A 9,971-nucleotide genomic window follows, 5' to 3' on the forward strand; every position below is an offset into this window, starting at 1 on the left:
AATTCATTTTTGGAGTATCCTAATTTGATTCTTTATCAGAATTTCTACCTTTTTAATGGCATGCCCAATTAAGGTTTTCTAATTTTGTGGGTTGAATTCAACCATTGCCCAAGAGACACGAACAAGGTGGCTCATGAATTAGCTAGGTTTGATACTCCCTCCGTCCCAAAATAAGTGTCTCAACTTTGTACTAGCTTTAATACAAATTTGTACTAAACTCAAGATACTTATTTTGATATGGAGGGAGTACATTGTTGGTTAATGAAACCCATTACAGGTTTTTTTTGTTTGCAAATGGGACACTTCCATTGATCAGGATGGTCTAATACATTCGACAGAACATAGATTACCAACTTCTACAGGCCCCCACAGGTGAGTGAACCCGCAGTGCGTACAGCTTAACTTGCGTATGCTGTTGTTTGAAGCCATGAAGGCCTTCTCTAAAGAAAAATATCTGGGATCTGAACTGGGTACTTCTACCGTTCAGGCCGAATTTTAGCTGGGCCAAACCCAAATTTAGTTCCGGTTAATGATTGACATGAGGAACTGTAGCAACAATAATGGAGGTAAAGCAAATAACGACATCTCCAGTATCTCAAAATCAGCTCACATATATCCTGAGCCGCCACAGGAACCCAATCTCTTCGTTTTTTGTCAATAGCTGTAGCAAAATTTGCCACAGCAAAGACAGCGACATATGAATTATGGATATACTTTCAAAGATGGAAAAAGAAGAAACTGATACTTATTCACATTGCCTTTGATTCCTCCCTATCCAGTATTCCAGTGTGGTTTCACTGGCAAATCCCTGGGGATACAGACAATCTGATTATAGTACTCTAGTAGCTTCAGAAAAGATTTTACAGGTCACCCTGTAGTTGTAGCTTCAGAAAAGTTTCCCCTTACAGCGCCCATGTACTACATACACAATAATTGAGAAAATGATCATGGGGCTGCTCATCGTTTGATGTATCTGATATCACCCCTTCCTTGCTAGTCACACAACCACCGTGTCTGTGTGCAGAAGAGCTTCATGCCCGCGGGAAATGAGCAACTATCTCATGCTGTCCGTGCCGAAGCAGAGTGCCGTACTGGAAGAGGATCCCCCTTCTCCTCCGGCGACACCCTCCGTGAGCGCGAATCGCATGTCCTCCGACGGCTTCCAATGCCGCTTCCTCTGGTTGACGAACCAGTTGTTGATCTGCCTCGGGTCGAGGCCCGTCATCGCGGCGAGCCTCACCTTATCCTCTTCCTGCAAACACCACAGCATGTACCCATGAACGATGATCGGCGATCAAAGTTTGATGCAGCAGGGGAGGGAGATTTTCATTGCCGAAAGAAAGGGGCGAGGCGCGGCATGTACCGTGGGGTAAGGCCAGCGGTAGTGTGTGTTCCACCAGTCTATGAGAGCAAGCCGAGCATCCTTGGGGAGCTTTCCTTTCTTCCTCTTCTTCAGGAACTCGGTCCGGAGGTGGCTGAGGCAGCCGCTGTACTTGTTCAGCAGCATTTCCCTGAGCTCGCGGTTGGCCAACCGGGAGCTCTGCTCTTGCATTCCAGCATCGGATGCACCGGTGTCCCCTGAGCACGGCTCGTCCTCCGATGACTCCACCATTTCATCTTGCATCATGGACACACCCCAAATCAGACATGCATTTAGACAAAATGAAGTGTGGCGTCAGGATCAGGTTGCATGGCAGTAATACGGTGCAGAGACAGAACTAGAACAGGACAACATCGATAGGCAGACAAGTGCAGATAATCAGTTGTTCGTACAGAAACTACACAGAAGCACATTCAGAACCCAAAGGCGCTGCTGGATACTTAACAAACAACAATATGGGTAGCTGCAGACAGAAAATCTTCTGGAAAATGTCTAAGAAAAGACGATCGAATGAACTTCAGAACTGGAAGTTTCTCCATGAGAATGTGCTATGCAGTGTATCTAGAAATATACTTCTAAAAGAGCACCGGAATGAATGAAACCTGATAATCGGTTGGTTAATAAATCTGTACTAACAAGTATTAGCCCGAAAACCCAGTAAGTCTAAGAAAATGGGATGAAAAGCAGGCCACTTTTTCTATCAAACCCTAAATGAATGAACATTGGTTCACATCTAGGGCCAAACTGATTAATTCAGTTTGTGCTTCGGGAAACAGGGACTAGATAAGCATTCTTTCGCCGTGACCAGCGTTTTGTGGAGCTATTCCTCCAGCTGCTGTGTCGGTAGGAAACACTTCATGTACTGCAATCAAGTGCTATGTAAGCAAATGGCTCTTTTGTATTGTGAGTTGAGTTTCATTAGTACAAGTCGTACCTTCTGAAGCTTAAGTTCTGAAAAAAAAAACCTTTTTTGAACCAACCGAGGCATCAGAAAAAACAACTTCAACCTATCTAATTATGGATGCAACTACGGTTAGGATTGGAATTTGTTGTGCCTGTTTGGTCATCAGCTGAGACTTGAAGAATTTGCAAAGGCAGAAAGATGAGAGGCATTTTTTTGCATTACCTAGGCTTATTTGATTTTTGATATCTTTGACCCTAAGAGGTGGTTTACGAAAGAGAGAGAGAGCTCACTGTCCAATTAGGAGCACTCGGAACTACAGGTTTGTTTAATTTGACACAAATAGATGCTGGGCTCATACAAACTGCATCGAGGATGGTTGATGTTATGAACTTGAGGTTGAAGTTCTAGGGTGTAATAATAATAAAATGAAGATCTAGCGGCGACATAAAAATGGAGCAGATGAGCCCAGCAGCCAAATTGGGTTTCTGTTTTGGCCCGACAAATAGTAAATAAAATTTTAAAATTCTGATTTATTTTGTAGATGTTCATGTTAGTGTAGCAAGAGTGCTTTACAATTTAAAAATTCTGATTTTTTGTAGATGTTCATGTTAGTGTAGCAAACAACTCAGTCTGTGGAGGTTAGCAATATGCTTCGTCAGTGAAACAAAATTAAGTGTAACATTAGGTGTTAGACTTTTTTTTATGGGTCAAAATGGTTAAGATCTCCCCTAAAAAAATGCAGGTAGCATTGGGATGTGACCATGAACACATCTAAAAGTTTTCAGATATTTTTGACATTCGACAAAAATTGCAGCCAAATTGGATTTCTATAGTTGAAAATACCTATATGGCTATATGAGATTCAGACACATATTTTTTAGCTGTAAAAAGAATGAAAGAATCCAATTGTCATAAGCACATTGGCAGGTCATGTAATAAATAAGAATATTTGGATGTAAATAATCTAGCTAGACAATATTACCATGCACCTGCTTCATTTTAGCATTTGAGTTGTCCATATTTCAAAATTCTAACAATAGGGCATCTTTAGTGAAGTACCTACCTGTTATGAGGCTGCTAGAAGGAGGGCGCGAGAGGGCCGGCCGGGGGCGTTTCTGCCCACGGCCGGGCAAGAGGGAAGGGATTTCCTTCTTAATTCTTGCTTGATTGGATTGATACATCTCCTCTCTTTATATAGAGAGGTTTACTTGACTCCCAAGCAAGGCTTACTTGAACCCTAATCAAGCGACCCTTTCTCAAATTAACCCTAAGACTAACGGGCTATACCGCCAGCCCAGACCCATTAGGCCCATTACGTACTCTAACACTATACCCCACCTGGACATGCAGCTTGTCCTCGAGCTGTAGCATAGCCAACTTATAGCCCTCGGCTTGTTTTATTACTCTCAACCTGAAATGGACCTGGACGCTTTATTTTGGACCCCTTAACAGAATCCCGTTAGTCTAGGCCATCAGGCCCGTTACGTACTCTAACACTACCGGACTAACCAGAGGCCTAATTTAAGTTTTTTTTTTGAGAAACAGAGTACAGACGTAGATGATCACATACACACACGCAGAGTCCCAATGAACACATGCACGCACACCCTACTCCTATGAGCACCTCCGACAGACTGAGTCGCGTTGAAGTACTATCATAAATAAACTTGTATTATGCAGTGCAATGTGACATTTTGAAATGATGACATGCTTAGTGGATCATTTTAACATTGTTTCCCACATCAGAATTGATGGAGGGGGCACGTTGAGGAGACACTAAAAGATTTATTTTCTTTTTACGGGAAGGAGACACTAAAAGATGACCAGCTCAATTAACAATGTCAAAATATATGGGGCTGAAACCATAATTACAATCGCACATTGGGTGCACAAGGCACAACTCACCATTCTTGAATAAAATCAGAATAGACGATACACTAGTGGGTTTTTTGAATTCAAGCAAACCGTGCATACCGCTATGCATTCTTCAGGACTATTGTGTGAGCACTTACCATAATGGTTTGAACTATTATGAACGTAGTCAGCTATTTAGTGATATTTCATACATGTGAGTATGTGACCATGGGTGGAGACAGGCCCCAGGCAGCCCGGGCCATGGCCTGGGGCATGAGGCCCAGCTCCTTCTGTAGCTGCTACTACAGTGCACGAAGGCATCCTGGGGCCTGGCCCATTCCTGGCTCCACTATTTGACCCACCTAGACCGAGCGAACAATGCCATATAGTATTTCTACTTAAGCATATGCAGAACTAAAATACGTCTAGATACATCCATTTCTTCGACAAGTAGGGAGTACTAAATAGGCTACACATGACCAAGCACAACTTGTATGAACTATGGAATTAGTGCTTTAATATGCATGCAGACTAACTTCCAACTGTTTTGGTAAAATTGTCTCCTTAATGGCAGATAACGAAAACTGGTAAAATTTGATAGAAAACTAGGAAAGTTCACTACATACATAATGATCATGTTCCATGCTCCTTTGTACTCCCTCCATCCCAAAATTATTGTCTTAGATTTGTCTAAATACGGATGTATCTACATCCGTATTTAGACAAATCTAAGACAATAATTTTGGGACGGAGGGAGTAGTACCCAACAGTGGCAGAGCTTAGTGAGGGCCAGAGTGGGCCATGCTCCCAACAAAAAATATTTCCTTATATTAACACCCAGAATCTAAAACTATTTGTGTCAAATTTGACATAGTACACCAGATTACCGCTGCCCCCAACTCCTTAAGGTTCATTTAGGCCTCTCTCAAATCCCGTTGAAGCTCCGCCACTGGTACCCAGTACATTTCTACTTGGGTGCCATATATATTAGAAGGCGGGAAAAACAAAACCTTTACTGTTTTTGCCACAAGAAAATTGCTTGATATTTGGTATATATAAGACCCATAACATGTTTAATATGTCTCAGCCATCACAATGACAACATTTCCTTTTAAATTTATTGAACATCTTAAGTTCCCAAAACCTTGTGTGTTTTCACTACTCCAATCTCACATGTTCATGATGGAAAGATGAGTAATTCATACAACCCCCCTTTCTTTTTGCCAATATTGCAAATCAAGGCCACACTTTTGAGAGCGTATATTTCGCATAACTATGATATCTCTGACATAACAGGTGCACAAAACCATACTTTTAAGGATGGATTTGACATAACTTGCACCTTCTTCGATATAGCTTTGCCAGCTTGTTAGCATTGATATTCTGTGGAAAACAATTTTTCATAGAATACAATGCTAACAAGTTGACATTAACCATTGGATAGTTAGTGGGTCTAGTTTTTCAACACCACCACAAACCATAAAACCTTGGGTTTCTGAGATGCTATGTAAAAAAGTGTCTATACATGCCTAAATGTGTTTTCTTACAAATTGTTTTGCTAAAATATGTATTTTAAAGAGAAAGCTCTGGGAAATATTGATGGATTTGTGGATGTAGAAGGGCTCAAGAAAAAATTGCTCCAGGCTAAAACAACACCATAGCCTTGTTAATCTTTAACCAGTTAAGTTCATACACAAGAAATTAATATAAAATCCTACGATCAAAACTGCAACTAGAAGAACATACTCCTACTTAGGGCATCTCCAACGCTGTCCATCAAAACGTCACATCGGACTCATCGGACTCCGACACCGCCCACACAAACCAGACCGTGTGGTCCAGACAATTTGTGCCATCCAACGCCGTGCAACAAATGTCCTTGGACCGGTCCGCACATCCGAATTCCCGCAAACCGGAACAAAGCTAGGGGTGGTTTACGGATGTTTGGACAACCGCCACATCGGACTCCGACACTGCCCACACAAAAACCCAACTTAGAGCACTGCCTTTCTCACGCCACACCCCCCTCTTGTTGTGTATCTACGTAGTTCGAGACCGATGGCGCCGCTGTACCACCTACTCCGCCGCTCCACCCGGCCGCCAGCCCCGACTTGTCTACTCCTCCCTTCCACCCTTGGTCTGGCCACCGCTCAGGTACCCTCCGCCCCTACACATTGCGTCCATGGCGGACACTACGCCTGGAGTGTTTAGCCAAATGCCATAGTCAAATTTATGGACGTTTTTGTTGTTTACTTTGAAGCAAACACGATGGATTCGGCCACAGGGTACTTCTATCGATCTTCCAAAACAGAATATGGCGATGTTTGAGGAATTTATCCAAATGCATTAACAGATTTAGCATCGAGCAACTCATGAGCAGTTTCAGAATGATCTAGTTGAGCATTTGTGGATGTGTCGAGGGGAGAACTAAAATTATTTTCCGAATAAGTTGAATTCAAATTTGAACCATTTTATTGAAAAACTTCATGCTTCAACATGATTATGGATGAAGGATGATATTTATCTTTAATTATTTTAAGTGATCTGGATATATAAGAAAGAAAAAGAACAAGGGCAGACATTTGGTGTATGGGGTTGGATGGCAGCCCCTACCCGTTGTCCATGGACGCGTCCGGATGTGTCTGCGGACGTTTGGCGTGTTCGTCTTTTGATGGATGGCGTTGGAGATGCCCTCAGTAGCTATAAGTGTACAACTCACATGAAAAAAATCTCGAGCCCATTATCTTCAAATGAGATTTGGTTACAAAAAATTCCTGAGGCTGTCAAACAGGTGTGTCTGCCTTTCATCTAGATGAGAAATAACTATGACTAATCTAACTTCTACACAGATGGATTTTACACGGAGATTCGTAGGGATTTCTTTTCTTTTCTTGTTTTGTTTGATTAATCAAGTAGTCTAGGAGTTAGACGAGACTTTGTTACTAGAAGTAATTCAATAAAGCACGACGAAACAAAATAAAGTTTCGGTGAATGAGCAACAAGAAGATCCCCACTTGCCCCCACAGCAACAATAATAAAAAAAAGCTTCGCCATTGGGAACCAGTGATTAATAAGCAGCAAGCAAGAGCAAGATTCTTTCTTTCCCTAAGCCATCCCATCCTAGGTCTCTCTCAGGTTCCATCACCGGCCCGGCCTGCAAAGTCTACAAGTGGTAGGCTAGCAGCTACTCCTAGTAGTACCTCACTAGCCTCTATAGAGAGAGAGAGAGAAGGATCTGGAGAGAGATATGGAGAGAGATATAGAGAGAGAGTGAGAAGGATCTGGAGAGAGATATGGAGAGAGAAGCATGCATAGGTAGGTTGGCTGAGCTACAAGGACGACGGAACCTTGGACAAAACCCTACACGATGTCCCGTCGTCTGACACGCCTGCGCCCCATTGGCATGGAGACGATTTAACCTATCAAGAACACTCATCAAAGCCACATTCACACACAAAGCATCAAACACTTTCACGCAACCGAATCCAAGGCTGCAGAGGACGCGGCTAGCCGGAGAAAATCAAGGCGCGAGATGCAATGCATGTATGCATAATAATTCGCATAATATGCATGCGGATTTTATACCGGAGTGCGGCGAGGTGGCGGTGGCGCCGCCGCCGCAGAGCTTCGTGAGCTGCCAGCGAATGGTGGTGAGTAAGGAAGCGGCTCCGTCCAACGGCCGGGACAGCTCCTCCTTGTACTGCGACAGCAGCCGGCAGTACGCCTCCTGCATCGTCATCTCCACATGTAATAACAAGCAAGAGCTAGCGCGCGAGGATTAAGGGAGTGAGCTGCCGTGAACTTGTTGTACCTACCATGAACTCGTCGAGCTCGGGGTCGAGGCCGATCTCCTCGGCGGCGGCAGCGGCACCTCCGCCGCGCCTCACTGGCCGGCCGATCTCCTCCAGCAGCGAAGCTACCTCCGGCGGCGCTCCCACCTGACAAATCAAGAATCAACGTGGCAATGAATTCTTGGATGATGAGTGAGTGAACTAGCTAGCTCGAGCTACTTATAGACTACTACTGCAGCATGCAAAATGGATTTGGACACAGACGGACCTTGCGGCATTCGATGTAGGCGGAGAGGAGGGAGGGGTAGCGGCGGTGCCCGGCGATCTGCGCCTTCATCAGCTCCGTCAGATCTGCCGGTGGCGGGGGAGGGGGAGGAGAGCTGGCATCACCGGCGACCCCTGACGCCACGCTGCAGGCCGCGCCGCCCTCGCCTCGGCGCGAGATCCCCGGGTGGATGCTGTACAGATCCTCCATCGATCTCCTTCTCCCCCAGGGTGGATGCTGTACTGATGCTTTCTGTCAGTTGGAGAATTTCAATCGACTACGGCGGACAAATTTGACAAATTTGATCTATAGACAAAATCAAATCATAGAGTAAACTATTCGTGAAACTATTTCACGCGGCTGACCTTTTTGTGTGACGCCCGCCACGAAGGCGTCACACTACACTGTGCAACGCCTCAGAGATAGGCGCTACATTGCCAACGTCGCACACGTGTGATCAGAAAATTAATAAGTGGTGTGCAGCGCCTGAGAGCTAGGCGCCACACTATACATTGTAGCGCCTAGCTCCTAGGCGTTGCACTAATGCAGCGCCTAGCTCCCGGGCGTTGCACTAGTGCAGCGCCTAAGAGCTAGGCGCCATGGGTCAACCGCGTGAAATAATTTCACGAACAATTCATTCTGTGATTTAATTTTGTCTATAGGTCAAATTTGTTAAATTTGCCACTACGGCGTCACGTCGTATAGCGCGAGGCTTGCGTGTGCGATACAAATCATACTCCTACAGATGTTGTGCTACTTCATGCATATGCATTGTCGTGATATTGGACGCGCGCGGCCGATCGCCAAGGATGCGTTTTTTTTTTTTGAATTTTGCCAAGGATGCGTTTAGTAGCCCGCGACCCGCGTATTATAGCTGGCCAAACGGGCCGGCCCGGCCAGGCACGGCACGGCCCATCCTAATCGTGCCTGGCACGGCCCGGCCCGTCTAGGCACGATTATTATACGGGCCGTGCCGTGCCAGCCCGCGTGCTGCAGCCTGCAGCCCAGGCACGGCCCGTATGCTAATCGGGCCGGCCCACCGGCACGCCAGGCCCACTAATCTAGCTCCTATTTTGCGCATTGAGCGTTTTTTAGCCTATTTTTACCTGTTGGCCCATATTAAAATACATAAAAAAAATATAAAAAAGTTAATCGGGCCGTGCCGTGCCGGCCCGCGTGCTCGCCCTTCAGGCCCAGGCACGGCCCATGGCGTGCCGCGTGCCGGGCCCGGCCCGTTTAGCACGTGCCGTGCCGTGCCAGGCCCGTGCCGTGCCGGCCGTGCTACCGGGCCGGCCCAACTATCCCGGCCCGTTTGGCCAGCTATACCGCATATACTTTAGCCAGACCCGTGTACGAAAGAAAATGACCCGTTTAGCTATCCGCATTTACCGTTGGACTTACATAGCACGAACATTAAATCATCTCTAAGCTGCATTCAGAGGAACGCTCAAGCCGGTCGTTTTTAAGAAGCCAGACCCGAACGATGCAACTCTAAACATGTGGGCGTGGACGGTTGCCCGCGTGGATGCAGTCCCGAGAAGTCACGTTGTTTGCTGACGCGTTGTCATAAATTACCCTCACATCCCTTCCTCACCGCTCTCTTCCCTCCGCCCCACTCACACCAGCGGCGGCGACCATCGGAGCGACAGCAGGACGTTTCAAGATGGCGGCTACCACTGGAGCGACTGCAGTCCTCCACCAGAGCGCATTGGCCATGGCGCCCTCTCTGTAGATTTACTGCTTTCGACTCGGGCTAGATTAGATTTGAGCACGCGA

General features: G+C 45.8%; 1 protein-coding gene across 1 annotated transcript; it reads right to left on the reverse strand.

Annotated features, from left to right (window-relative positions):
* Positions 1-723: 723 nt before the first annotated feature.
* On the reverse strand, positions 724-8,405 carry LOC119323052 (homeobox protein knotted-1-like 10). The gene is made up of 5 exons (XM_037596633.1): positions 8,199-8,405; positions 7,955-8,077; positions 7,725-7,866; positions 1,364-1,617; positions 724-1,252 (listed from the first exon to the last, which is right to left on the reverse strand). The coding sequence occupies exons 1-5, from the start codon at positions 8,403-8,405 to the stop codon at positions 1,055-1,057; spliced, it is 924 nt and encodes a 307-aa protein (XP_037452530.1). The 3' UTR covers positions 724-1,054.
* Between the last annotated feature and the right edge of the window lie 1,566 nt (positions 8,406-9,971).

Source organism: Triticum dicoccoides, chromosome 1B, assembly GCF_002162155.2.
Source record: "Triticum dicoccoides isolate Atlit2015 ecotype Zavitan chromosome 1B, WEW_v2.0, whole genome shotgun sequence".
Classification (NCBI taxonomy): Eukaryota; Viridiplantae; Streptophyta; class Magnoliopsida; order Poales; family Poaceae; genus Triticum; species Triticum dicoccoides.

What these genes read in the sequence shown, in the direction of transcription:
- LOC119323052 (XM_037596633.1), bottom strand. Translation starts at nt 8,405, where the DNA reads ATGGAGGATCTGTACAGCATCCACCCGGGGATCTCGCGCCGAGGCGAG. An exon ending in CCGAGCTCGACGAGTTCATG is followed by an intron (nt 7,867 to 7,954) that starts GTAGGTACAACA and finishes ATGACGATGCAG; the next exon opens with GAGGCGTACTGCCGGCTGCT. An exon ending in CGCCACCTCGCCGCACTCCG is followed by an intron (nt 1,618 to 7,724) that starts GTATAAAATCCG and finishes CCATGATGCAAG; the next exon opens with ATGAAATGGTGGAGTCATCG.